General features: G+C 35.2%; 1 protein-coding gene across 9 annotated transcripts in view; it reads left to right on the forward strand.

Moving 5' to 3' along the window:
* Window positions 1-13,755, forward strand: part of OXR1 (oxidation resistance 1) — a 247,470-nt gene that overhangs the window by 215,537 nt on the left and 18,178 nt on the right. For all 9 annotated transcript variants that reach the window (XR_014882644.1, XM_085221565.1, XM_085221569.1 and 6 more), the window contains one exon: window positions 2,474-2,636. Coding sequence is in view for 8 of the 9 variants with exons in the window: in XM_085221565.1 (XP_085077691.1) it covers window positions 2,474-2,636 (163 nt within the window). In the remaining variant the exon portion in view is untranslated. The remainder of the gene's footprint in view (window positions 1-2,473; window positions 2,637-13,755) is intronic.

Below are 13,755 nucleotides of genomic sequence, written 5' to 3' on the forward strand. Positions count from 1 at the left end.
CCCCCCCAAGAAGCAACTTAAACACATCTACTAGAAAAATATTTAAATGAAATGTCCATGCTCCCTCGCTGATAGTGTTGAATTTCTTGAATAATCTTTGTTAGTAAACTGATTTATTTTCAACGTGAACATATGTGATTTTTTTTTCTCCCTCCCTAAGATATTGGAAATACTTTTAAACAAGGAGCTTAAAAACTAAAGTACAACCCAAACAAAAAATCTATCGGATATAGTCTTGTATAAATACCTACACAGAATGATCAAGTCACTTTTCCATCTTTTCTTTTGAGCTGAATGGCATAGAATGTCCAGTTGGGGCACAGCAGTTGAGGACAGATATGGATCAATTGGAGAGAGTCCAGAGGAAAGCAGCAAGACTAATTAGAAAGTGTAACATATAAGGAAAATTAGAAGTAAGTGGGGTTCTTTAATTTAAAGGAGAAAAAATTTGATTACAAACATAAAACTCATTTCATACTTAAGTTGGCTGCAACAAGAAAGGCAGTAGTCCTCTGTGAATGGAAATATATAACAGACTGAAATGCCATTTAAAAAAAAAAATTGCATTTTCCAACAATAAGAACTGAGTCTATGCAAATCACTAACCTGGCTTTAAACATTAATCTTGCAACCCTTGAGCAGAGGTAGTACAATTTCTTGACACAAATGTCTGTCCTAGCAGTTCTGGTGTAGCTATTCTTATCTGGGACACATGGCCTCTTACAGTTACATCCAACTTTATTTTTCTTGTTCTGTTCATATTACACTTCATCTAAAGGCAGTCTTTTTATTTATGACAATGATTTCTTGATCAACTGATAATTACTATCTCAAGCAGTGCAAATACGTACCTTCAGCATAAAGCAAAACTTACAGCATATTTCAAAAATAGTAGTTCTTAGCTTACAGTTTATAGTCATTGCCAGGGAGATCAGATAAATGATCTTTCTCTAACTTCTTGGCACATTACTAATCTGGTTATTTACCTTAAACATCCTCTGGCTTTACAGGTCATGTTGTAGTGGGGTTGTTTTTGTAATACAGTGTAAAACTTGCTGAGTGCTGCACTGGATAGATTAAAAATAATTAGTATCAACTCAATTTTCTTTCACCTAGTGATAAGAAAGAAAATAAGCTTATCAGGAAAGAAATGTCATAAAGTTCATAAATATAATTTTTATTTACTTTTTTTAGCTGCTGTAACAACTGGTTTTAAAGTTACTTTGAAATAAATCTGATTTTTCATTTTTTTTTTTTAAACCTACAAAGAACTTGGAAAATTAATACTTCTGTGCATGAGGTACCTGAAGCTTCTTTTTGTCTTAGATGTTACCAAGCCTTATGCATCTGAGATTTTTTTTTCTTTCTCTGTTTACTTTTTCATTATTTTCCTTTTATCATTGTTATCTGGAGACCTTAGTTTTAAAGAGTGCTGACTTTGAATAACTGATCCTCCTCCTATGCCTTTTAGACAAATGCACAGGCAAACGATAGTTGCAGTTCTGTAAAACTTTGCTGCACTGTATCTTTGGCTATTTTTTGAGCATTCTGTTTTACAAAAATTAAGTGGGGGGGAGGGGGAAATGCAAGTATTGTTCTTCATGCTAATGTGCAGATTGACTCTCTTTGGTGAGAGATGTAGGAATCTGCAAATTCTATAAATAACTTATGCTATAAAATTCTACCTTTTGAAGCTGTCATTCCATGATGAAGAGATACTACTGGGTTCATTGTGCATCCTTTTCTGTTCACACACAGGAAATAATTAAACAGTATAGGCTGACACCGGTTAGGGGTTGTAAATAACTTAGGAGAATTTATTTTTGTTTTTCCAAACTGGAAAATGGTACCATTTGTGGCAGATAACTTAAAAGATGGTAATTTAAATGTTGAGTACTTACTGCAGTACTACAGATAAACTGAAAACTAGCCTATTGTCTAGCTATGCGTTTGCACATTTTTTTTAGTCTTATTGTCTCACATACGTAGTTATTTTCATGGTCTGTATACTTGGATACCTGACTTGGGAGTGCTGAGCTATTTCTCAAGGGCAGGGAAAACAGGCATGTTGTAAAATAATTTTTTGAAATCCTAGTATTGTTTTTTATGTACTTAATTGTCCACGTACTTCTAAATTAAATTTTAAAATGTAATGCTCCGTTTCGGTTTTGAAAGTTGTTTCAGTTGGAAACAGAACATTCCAATGGTTGAAGGACTGTGCTTGTGTATGAGAGCACAGCTAGTCATTGCCAACTTGCTTCTTTTTTCCTCCAGTGTAATTTCATAAAATTAAACACAAGCAAATAACAACAACCTACAATAGTATAATGGTTAGTTTTTTCCAAATGTAATCTAGTAAAATTTAGTAAAACAAGGTACCTCATGTTAAAATAAAAAATAGAATTTTATAATTGCGTAGCCCAGAAGTTTACTGTGTTTTTTTCTTTTCTGTGTCGTTACTTGATTTCTCTAGGACAGATCACCTGTATGTCTTCTTTATCCAGTGGAGTCCAGAGCTATATGCAGAAGATACTGGGGAATCTCTTCGAGAGCCCGGATTTATAGTCGTAAAAAAGAAGGAAGAACCTGAAACTAGTGAAGAATCTACTACTGAAGATGCTGCTAAAGAGTGGGAGGTAAGAAAGTACAGTGTCAAAGAGTCTTTAACAATATTTTAATAATATTCTTATGAAAATAAACATTTTCCCAGTAAGAAGTACGAAGTGATGTACTTCTGTCTGCTTACTGTAATCATTATTGCTTAATTTATACCATCCTGATGCTTTGCTCTAACATGAGGTCAGGCAACATTTCACAGTTACAAGTCCATTTGTCTGAGGCAAATTAAGTTGAATAAAAATAAAAACCTCACAGTTGAATGTGATTACAGCAGAGAAGGTGTAACACTGATGAAGCAGACTTAATTTTCAGTCTAATTGACATGTTCTGATTATACATATTTATTTATTATGCATTTGTCTAATAATGATTGGTTAGTCTCAAGTCTTAGTCAGGAAAATTAATCTATTAATGAAATGCTTCTCCAATAACCCAGTAAAGAACTTCTCAACTATTGTAACCTTTCAGTACATAAATATGTTGCATGGATTTTAGCAATATGCTGTAACTGGAGCTATTCTCAATGAACACATCCTGTGCTAATCTGTGTCCACTGTGTTTCTATGGACACATCTTTACATGTCTGTAGTTGTTTCTTAGTGTACATACAGTAAAGACATATATAGTCTTGTGCATTCAAGTGTCGGTCAGAAATTGTGATTCTTGTCAAATTGTTTAAGTATCCAGTCAGCAGTGATTGCTTTTAGTCTCAGGACAGCAATTGCGGTATCTGACTGTAAGCTTGGTTTTTTTAACTTTTTTTTTCCTGTTAGAGACTACTAAAACTGAACATCTCCATCCTTGTGTTTTATGTAGTGTGAAGAAACTTCAAAAATTGCCATAGCCTTTTTATAGGTAATAGTTTTTTTTTTTTTTTTTAGCCTCAGAAGTTAGAACGTTAGTAGAATTCTTAATTCAAACGTGTCACTTAGCTGAAGTATTAGGCTGGTGTTACAGCTGATGGACTATGTGGAGGATTTTACTGAGGCTTTTGATATAAATACATTGCATGCATATCTGCTGAATCTTGAGATTTTCAGTTTTTGTCTTGCTCAAGTATTGTTACTACTAATACATTTTTTGATATTAACTCTAGCTCAAAGCTCTTTTGATGCTTTAAAGCCTAGCTTTTTGGGACACAGGGATCGGACTGGCAACTGACCAATTTTATTAAGGCACAATCTCTCAATGAACCTTTTGGTAACAGAATGTTAATAGAAGTACAGAATCACTTTTAGAGAAAGTAGGGCGAGTTTAACTTCGGGGTTAAATTTACAATGTGTTAGGATCTGTGAAGCTGTTGGAGACACTCTTTTCCCTGTGTGTTAGTTACCGTAAAGTGAGGTAATTCCTTTTATTTAGATCTCCTCTGGAAACAATTGTAGACAGCACCTAAAAATACTGTTATTTCTATCTGTGTTGTGCAGATTATCTGAAGTGTGGTCCACATAATCTAATCCAGGAAACAATTGGGAAAAACAGTATTGAAATGTTTGACACTACCAGGTGGTTCAATCTGTTATTTACAAATGAACTGCAATGCTTTTAAAGTGTGTGCTAGAAAGTACCAGCAGACAGAATAATTGTCAGCAGACAAAATTGTGGCTGCTATTATGCCCATTATTTCCACTGTTGGTTTGTTTTGTTTAGTTTTTTTTTTCAATTTCAGTGAATGCATTTCCTTCCTATAATCTACCAGACTTCTGTCAGCTCTTGATCCTGGTTTCATCTAAGGTAACAGAAGAACAGTACCACTGACACTTTAATAGAACTGAGTTGGGTTTTTCTGTGGACATTGACTTGAAAAATAGATTGCCTTCTTCAGAACACGTGGTAGGAAAGCTTGGGGTAGAAAGAAAATGGAAAATAAAAGCTTTATGTACAAATATATGACAAAGCAGTATTGGGTTTTTTTTTTTTTTCCTGAAAGAGAAAGCTAGTGGAGTAATTTTCTTTTTCTGAAGGTAATATCTCTGCTGTTGTTGCTCCAAAAGTAGAGACAGAGTGTAGAGGATTAATGGTTAACCTAGATGTTTGTAGTGGTGCTTTGAGACAGTCATGATTGTTTGTCTGAAAGTCAAACATGTATTGACACATCCAGGTGCAGCTTTTTTATTAAGAGACTTTAAGGAATTACTGTGATTTATTTTTGTTTGTTCAGTAGAAAAAGAATTAACGGAAAAAGGAAAGCAAAGATCAGTAACATAAATAGCATGCAGAAATGTGTGCTTTCTTCTGTGGTCTGTACGGTTTATTTGCCATGAAATAAGTTAGCAGGTACAACTTCTGCTGATGTACCGACAAGACTGCCATCAGATAAACACTACTTTCATCATATATGAAATATTGAAGAGTTAAAAGTATTTCAGAAAAAAAAAGCCTATGCTCTGAAGTCTTAGGTTCTTTGGGGTATTATCTTCATCTTACTTATTTTGTATTCAAATGAATTTGCAGCATTCGTCAGGGAAGAGAATGTTTGGTTGTCCTGGTGAGCCTTGTTGCAATCTGTGCTGAGTTGGTTTGGGTTGTAAGGCTTCAACTAGAATGCTGGCATGAAAAATGGAATTACTCAGTATGGACAGAGCTAAATATTTCTGAGACATCAAAGAAGTTCTAAGCAGTTTTGAGGAAATCAGTTAAATATGTTTCTTAAATATTTTAATAGAAGTAAACAGAAGAATTACTCTGTATTGGAACAGTTAATTGTATTAAGTACTGATTCCTCCTTCCCCTTTGCACTTCCCCTTGTCATCAAATGTTATTCATTGCAGTTTTCCATGATTGAGTCATACTTCAGATTACGTGAATCTTAAATAATCATCCATAAGAATGGTGAAAATAGGAAGTTCATTGTCTTAGGACCTGCAAGCTAGTCTTAAAGTAGCTGGAAGCTAAATTGTTACAATGGTATCCATTAGTGTATATGTTGTTTGGGTAACACTAAGCCAGATTGTTCAAAGCTGTCTTGAAGTCTCCTTCCCAAGTGAAGCAAAGCTGATGGATGTTTGCAGCCAATTTTCCCAGTGTCCTGAATCATTAACAAAAGAGTTCGGAAATTCAGTTTGTTTTTATGGAAAAATGAATGTCACAAACAGGATAAGATCTGCAAGTGAAGTTAAAGCAAAGGATTTTCAGGATTAGGATATTGGATATAGAGGTGAAGTTCTTTACTTGATCTGGAAGGTAGTCTGTGACACCACTGTTGTAAAATGGGCATATCAGCAAACACTGCTGTTTCTCCTTACAAAAACTTAAGGCCTATTTATACTTAATAGTATGTTTTTAGTAAACTTATTTCCATTCTCTGCTCTGTATTTTCTAAATAAAGCACCCACTTGCCATGTCTTACAGCACAATGACCACACCATATTCTAAGATGTATGTCAGAGGAGATGATGCAGGATCAGCAGAAAGCAGGAAGTCTGGAAGGTGTAGACTTGATATTAGAAATGTTGTCTCTTAATCAACTAACAAATACATGCAATACTGACTTTTTTGTATTATGTGCTATTTTGAAATCATTATGATCTCTATCATTAAATAACATATTTAATGAGCTTCGCTCTTGGTCTGGGAGTGAAATTCTTATGAATTTCTGCGGTTGAAGAGAAACTGGCAGCAGTTAACATAATGCAGTGCCTTTCATAAAAACTGGTCACTTGTTCTTTTTTTTTTTTTTATTTAACTCAAATAATGTAAAAATCTGAACTTTGTGGTTAGGATATTTCTTGCTTTGCTCAAGTTATTTTCTCTACTTAATCTGCTCTCAAACTATTTATTTTTGAATGTGTATTCACTACATAGAACTTATTCCCCTATAGCTGGAATCAGGAACATGGAATTGTAACTGATGGTTATCTCATGCGTTTAATGGAGAGAACTGAGATAGTCTCTTTCACAGGAATTGAAGCTGAATCAGACGATTAAAAATCTTGTAGTATAGAGGCTCCTAAAGGCTTTCAAAGTGCCTCTGGAAATGCGGAGGAAACTTTTGTGGATAAGAAAATGCTTTTATTCTTTTTCAAACTGTTGAAAGAAAGCATAACTTAACACTTTCTTAAGAAAGGAAATCTAATTTATCGGCCAACTAAGGCACTGTGCCAGTCAGTGCTGTACAGTGCACCCTAGAAGCTGGCTGTGGTACTGCTGAGTGTGTTTCTTGCAGGTAGACCAGAGTTAATCACAGTCTCACTTCAGTCTTCAGCTTCTTAGTCTACGTACCTGCAGAAGTTGTTGCAACAAAGGTGTTTAAACATCCAGTTGTTCTGGAAGACAAAGTTGTTGTTTTGCTTAGGAGCTAATACCTGAAATTATTTTCTTTATAGGCTGTAACGTCATTATTTTGAAACTTGGCACAGTTTCCAAATTTACATGAAAGGCTTTTCATACAAAATAGTTGGTCTACTTCTTATTGAGAGGTCTGATTTATCTTTTCATTTATCTGTCTTGTGCAGGTTTTCTAATAGCAAATTCTGGGACTGTGCCTTTGTTTTACTTGTCAGAATCTCTGCAGAAGAGAGGTGTAAGTGTGCTCCCAATTTTGTAGATCTTGACAACTTGTGTGTTTGCAGTTTTAATACGTAGGATATACATATCTCATCAGATTTGTCTTCCTAAGCAAAAAAAAAAAAAAAAAAAAAAAGACTAGCAGTATTGATAATTTGAGTGTTGCTTTCCGTCAGGTTATAGTAGTGTATATGGAAGCTTTGCTATTTTAACTGCTGCTTGAGTGAGCTTTCAGTCTTTACTTTCTTTTGGACTTTTTCATGATAGAAGTTATTACAGTCTGGGAAACATGTATATTAGATTTAGTAAGTAGCAACCATCTCTTTAAGAATACATTCAAATAAGTACATACATCACTGAACATGAAACTAATGTCAGTGTTCATCATTCATGTTTGTTCCCAGAAAAGACAATACAACAGTGTAAAAACAACCTTTCTTCTCATCTGGCAAAAATGCAGACGGCCGGCGAATTGCAGTGAAGTCTCTCAAGCAATGCAGTGTAGTTCCTGTGATTTGTTTTCCTCACCTTTTAGGATTGCTTCTGAAATTAGAGGATTAAATTCTAGAAACAGGCATATGTGCCTCAGTTTTCCTAGGAGAGACATTTGTAGCTTTTTGTCATAGAACCTGAGTACCTACAAAGCTGTATATACAAGAAGTTTTAAAATAGAGTAATTTCTCCCAAAAGCACATCTGGGCATCTCTGGACTGACTTCCCTCCTTTAAGAGAAAAAGAGCAGGAGAAATGAGTTACTTAATTACTAATGTGATATTGTTCAAAGGTGTATGCATATTACGTGTAAGGATTGTAGAATTCAACTTCTGTCTCTTTGGTATCAGGATGTTGTGTTAGTTACGAAGTGAAACAGAATAATGCTATTAACCAAATTGCAGAGATGTTTCACACCCTACATCCTGTTTTTCTTAGTGTGCTTATTATCCTGTTTTTTGCTTGTTATCAGCTTAAAAGACCACTTTAAAAGTTGCATGGCCAATGTATAAACTAATTTGAGGGAAAATAAAACATTTCATAAATTGTGTTGGTTTGTACCTTTTCTGTCTTTTTTTAAAGACAGGTTAATGTATTAGAAAAATAACGTATAACAGTTGTTAAAAAGGCCTTGTGTTTTTCTGCCTTGAATGTTAATTGTGTAGAGATTTTTGCTTAGTTACAAACTAGTAATGACACTAACAAGTCTATCATTTGATACAAGTAGATGCATTTTGTTGTGTTCTGTGGTCTGGGTAGTAAATAGGTTGATGCTCCTAAGTGTGTGCTGAAGATACATTGGGTCTGAGCTGCTTTTCCTTATCTGTGGATTCTCTTTAATTATGAACTTCTATGGCAAGGCATGTATCAACTAGCAAAAAGATGCAAGGTTCTGGTTCAATTTGACAGATTAGCAGTAAAACCCAGAAATGCACCAAGGATAAAAACAGTTTATTTTGTCTTTAATTAGAGAATGCTCCTGGGGTTGAGATTCTTGGATGAGTTCTTTTCCTCTATCTAATAGAAATTTATCTTCTAGCTGTACGGGGGGGGGGAAAAAAAAGCATGAAGGAGCAGAACGAAGGTCATTCACAAGACAAAGCATTTTGTCACTTCTGTGACTGCACTGCTTCACAGTGATGCCCAGGCTCTTGTTACCTGCTTTTGTATGTGCTTTCCCCTTCCAACATACTCCCAACTGTAGAGCAGCTACCAGCTGATGGCCAGAGCTGCTGGAAGACTAAACATCAAAACAAGGTCAGCAGACAGACTGATTTGAAAAAGTCTCTGGTGCATTTACTCCTGTTAAACTTTGCAATTCTACTTAGGTGAGAAAGTAAGCTTTCAGGTCTCACCAAGCAAGTTCATTGCTCTTATTTTTCTTTTGAGCAAAATGTAAAAATCCATTTGAAAAGCTCTTAGTTGGAGATGCTTTCCTTTCAAGAGAAACTTTCAAACATACAACATTTAAGTTATTTTAATTATTTAAGACTTTAAAAAAGAAAAAGTGGAAGAGTTCTAAAATCAAAACTACGTGGTGGCCTGGATTCATAGGCTCTTCCTCCAGTTTTGGAGAAGCAATGTGTTAGCTAGTGTTTGGGTGGAATTTCTGTTATTTTTGTAAGGGAAACAAAGCTGAGGGGGAGTTACTTCTGTGATTAGCATTCTCTTTTGGCTCAGATGCATTTCCACAGACGTTTTGAAAGAAAGAAATGGACAGTATGCAGAAAATCTAAGCTTGGCTTACTGGATTTATTTTTTGCAGAATTTCTTACACGTATTGCAGTTTTTTTTAACATGAAACAGTTTTAATTCAGTCTCTACAGTGTGTTTGTTGCTTTATTGGCTCTCTTAGTGATTTAAAAAAAAAAAAAAAGCAAATGGAGTGACAGTTTTATTTGAATCTTACACAGCCAAATACCGTATGTGTTCTTCTGTAATGGCTGGTTTGAATGTGCAAGTGATTTTTTTTTTTAAAAAAAAAGTTCATAGCTCTCTTCCTAGTAATTTTCATAAGTTGGAACAAAGTCTCTAAAGAGTTACCAGCTCCTAAGAAACATTCTTTGAAAAAGAGAAACATCCATCTGAATTATATGGAGTTACCTATTAATACAGTGAGGTATTTCAGAGTATGCTGTGCTGAGCAGTTAAGTGTGAGTTCTGCTGTTGTTTTGCTCTGTTTAGCCTTCTTGGCTTTTAGATCAGAGCAGCAGCACAAGTGATCGATGTGTTAATGCTGTGCTGCTGTCTGCTGCTGCCTTTGCTTATTCACTATTTTCTCCCAGGACTGGGAGAGCTGGGTGTGGAGGAGGGGGGAATAAAGCCTGCAAGTGCTCCTACAAGGAAACTCTCAAAGGAATGCTTTAAGTATTACAGCTGAACACACCTATTTAAATAAACATCCTTAAAGGAAAACAAAACACAATTCCAGGAAAAATAAGAATTTAGCATCTAGAATACTTTAAAACCTTCAAAAATTTACTACTTATTAAACTTTAACCAGTGTTGGAACTCTCAAGAGAAAACTGACCATTTATTTGTGAACAGTAGTTAGACAAACTTGTTTTAATGCTGAATGCAGATTTGTTGCTGGTAGAATTTGTTAATAATGAATGGTAGTGTCACAATTTCATAAGCAGCTCCTAATTTAGTATTTTTGAGTGTTGTGTACAAAAAAAACTAAGTTCTGTATCTTTAAATATTTTAGCCTTTCAACAAACTCGTTCTCTGCAACCACCCTTGAATACAGGAAACCTTTCTTTTTCTGTACCGTCATCATTTGGGATGCGACTCCGCTACTGTACACTTGCTCATTTGTTCCCTGCCATGTCAGTCAAACCTGCATCTAGCAGCCTATCCTGTCACCATTGTGGGGCTCTGTCCGTGCCTGGAACTGACTGCAGGTAGAGAGAATGCTTTCAAACATCCTCAAATGGTTCTTTTGTCTCTTTTTGGAAGGGAAATGTCTCATCTCTGGCATGTTTTTTTTGTTTTTTTGTTTTTTTTTTTAAAGGGAAGAAAACATCAGCTAATTAATCATAAATACGTTCTGGTAATTTTCAGTGTAGTATATTCGTTTGTTATTTCATTCTCATTGTGATGGTGCATAGACAGTTTGTGAAAGTTTAAATTTAAAATGTGTAAACAGGATATGAAGTCAGATTTTCACTATTTTTAGTGCATAATTTATCAGGTGTGTTTAATTGCTGATATTCCACTGACACTAGATGAGCAATTACTTTGAAAGTTAGGGGACTACGGCAGTTTTAATGTTGGTGGGTTTTGGTGTTCTTTCCACTTCTGGACTAATACATTTTATATCAACAAAAGCTTGGTTTGTAGCTAAATATATTGATTTGTAATTTACCTTAGCGTTTAAGAATAGAAGTGTAAATCCAAGTGCTATTGCTGTATAGTTTCTCAGGAGTTATTCAGCTGTATGAATTTCTGCTAATGCTTCTGACTTCATGGCATTGTGTGCTGGCTGTACATCTGTAACAAAGAGGGGGGGGGAAAGGCAGAACACTGTTCTTATACTTCATGGTAGTAATCATATATTTTTCTGTATCGTTTTGCCCAAGAAGGCTTAAATTTGCAGTAGAATATTAAAAAAAAAAAAAATTGTCAGTGAGACCTGCAGAACAATAATGTCTTGGAGAAAAGGAGGAAGCAATCTTGACAATTTACTTGTACTTTGTGAGCTGGCAAACGTGGAAGAAAATTATTTTTCTAATTATTTTTAATTCAGACTGACAGACTTTTTTGCTGTCTTTGTAAGAGTTGGAGATATCTGGTTTCTGGTGTGTGGATCTTCTAAATATAGAGATACAGATGCATCTTGCTTTTTTTTTTTTTTCCCTTAAATTCAGAAGTAGTATGTTGCAAGCATTTCCTTTTGGGACCAACACTTTGTGTTAGCCGAAGTCCACATGTGCTAACGAAACCATAGCACATTCATGCAAAAGTGATTATCAGCTCCTTTGGAGAGTTTGATCAATGAGAGAGCCTGAACTATAGGAAGGCTCAATTCTGAGAATCTTCTCTGCTGGGAGAGTTGTAGAGAGCAATTTTCTCATATGCAAAACAAAGTTGGTAAGAAAATAAGGATGTAGAAATAACTAGGGAGAAGAATATTCTAATGTTACTATGTTGACAAGAGATGCTGTATTTTTTTTATTTTTGTTGTTGTTTTCCTTCAGTGAAAGGTCATGATATGTCCCTGCTAATATGTCAGCATAACCTTACAGAAAAGCGAGGAGAATTGCAGCCATTGCTTGTGTTTTGCGAGACAGTGGAAAGCGCATTAAACTGGCAGAAATATGAAGCTTTGTCTAAATGTTTCATCAGTGTTCTTCTGAAGCTCAGATGAAAGCTCAGCTGACATGAAATTAACATAGTTGCTGGACCAAATGGAATTGCATGTGTCAAGCAAATACATTTTTATTAAGCATAAATCACTCTGGTATGTTTACCCAAGACACCTTTGCTATAGGTGGTAGAGCAAATACTTTTTGATGCTTTCTCAGGGAAATACAGAAGTAATCAATCTCAATGACTATCCAAGGTGTTACGCTCCTAAATCAAAATGCCAGTGGTACATTTGCTTCTTAGCTTGTTTGGTTTTCTTAGTACACCTATTTCATATTGACTCTTTGTTCTGTAAAAGAAGGGATGCCAATAAGTTTCTAGAATGTCAAAAATGCTGGCAATTGTTCTTTCTGTCAAAGCACTTTCAGACGAAAGACTCCAGACTAAGGAGAGAACAAAAGGTGGAATGCTGCTTTTCCAAGTGCTTGTTGTGACTGGAATGCTTCGCATGGCTTCTGTAGGGATTGTTAGCCAGAGGGGAAAAAGCCAGTAAAACCTTATCTCAGACTTCTATATTCTGAAAATATTATGCATTAAAATGGTGTTTTATGGTTTTAATGGTTTCCATTTCTTGAGGCTTACATAAACTTGGAGGTTCTTGAAACAGAACTTTCCTTGTGAAAGATGAAAATGTAATGCTTCACTGCTGTGGATGCTAGAAGTGTAAGGCTGCTACCAACAACTTTCAGAAGTCAGTTTTTCCATGCTGAGTTTTGTTAGAGTTACAGTAGTGGACTGATCTGAGTATTTTTTATTTATTTATTGAGTAAAACAACAACAACACCACCACAACCAAACGAACAAAAACAACAGTAATGATGCAGGATGTAGCTGAGTACATTATTAAGTCTTCAACTTTGTACTAATGACAGATGTTTGCCATACCCAGGTTATTAAATACTGTATTATTAATAATTGTGAAATCTTAGGCCTCACAAGAAATACTGTACAGTAGTAGGTTAATATTTGAAAAGATTAGTTATAAGCTGAAAGAAAACAAGTAGCAGAGGCTTATATCTTCTGTGCATTTTTTGTGGTTTGTGCAATCAGATTGTCTGCAGCTGACATGGGATTCAATTGCCTGCTTGTAAGCGTACGTGGCATCTGTATGGCACAGCACTTTGTCACACGTGAGGGGATATTTGCACCGCATGATCAGATTTGGTATTTTACTTTGATCAGTCTGTCTTCAAGTGGCAGCTTGAGGTCAGGCACTGAGTGCTTTGATTGAGGCAGTTCGACTTGTAGTTTATCTGCTAGTGCTGAAAGTGCCTTACATTAGTCCATAAGATGAGTTCGTTGACAACAGGAACCATCCTGGAACCAAGGAACCAAGTTGACATCTCTTTAAGAAAGGGATTTTCATAATTCTGATTGTTAGCTCTTTGCACAGACATATTTAATATTTGTTTCTGTTAAATAAACTTGTCTTGTTGGCATTCTGCCATATTAATGATTTCTAATATCTTGAAAAAATACTTTGTTATAAAGATTTCCAGACTTTGTGTAAATGTTTTGTATGCTTAAGACTTTGACTGCTCTTTTGAAGTTCATTTATTAATTGTGGCTATTGCAGAACTTTTATTTTTTCCTTAACGTACATTAATTACAATTTTCTACAGTTGCTGTAGGCTCAGAACACTTCAAGGTGGATAATTAACAGTTCTGCAGTGCTGTGGAGACCCCTAATCACAGGGAGAACATTGTTGTCTTGTGACATACTGAGCTCTTCTGTCATCACTCTGGAAGGTATCTTGGTGTGCAGAGCAG

This window comes from Meleagris gallopavo, chromosome 3 (assembly GCF_905368555.1).
Source record: "Meleagris gallopavo chromosome 3, MGAL_WU_HG_1.1, whole genome shotgun sequence".
Lineage (NCBI taxonomy): Eukaryota > Metazoa > Chordata > Aves > Galliformes > Phasianidae > Meleagris > Meleagris gallopavo.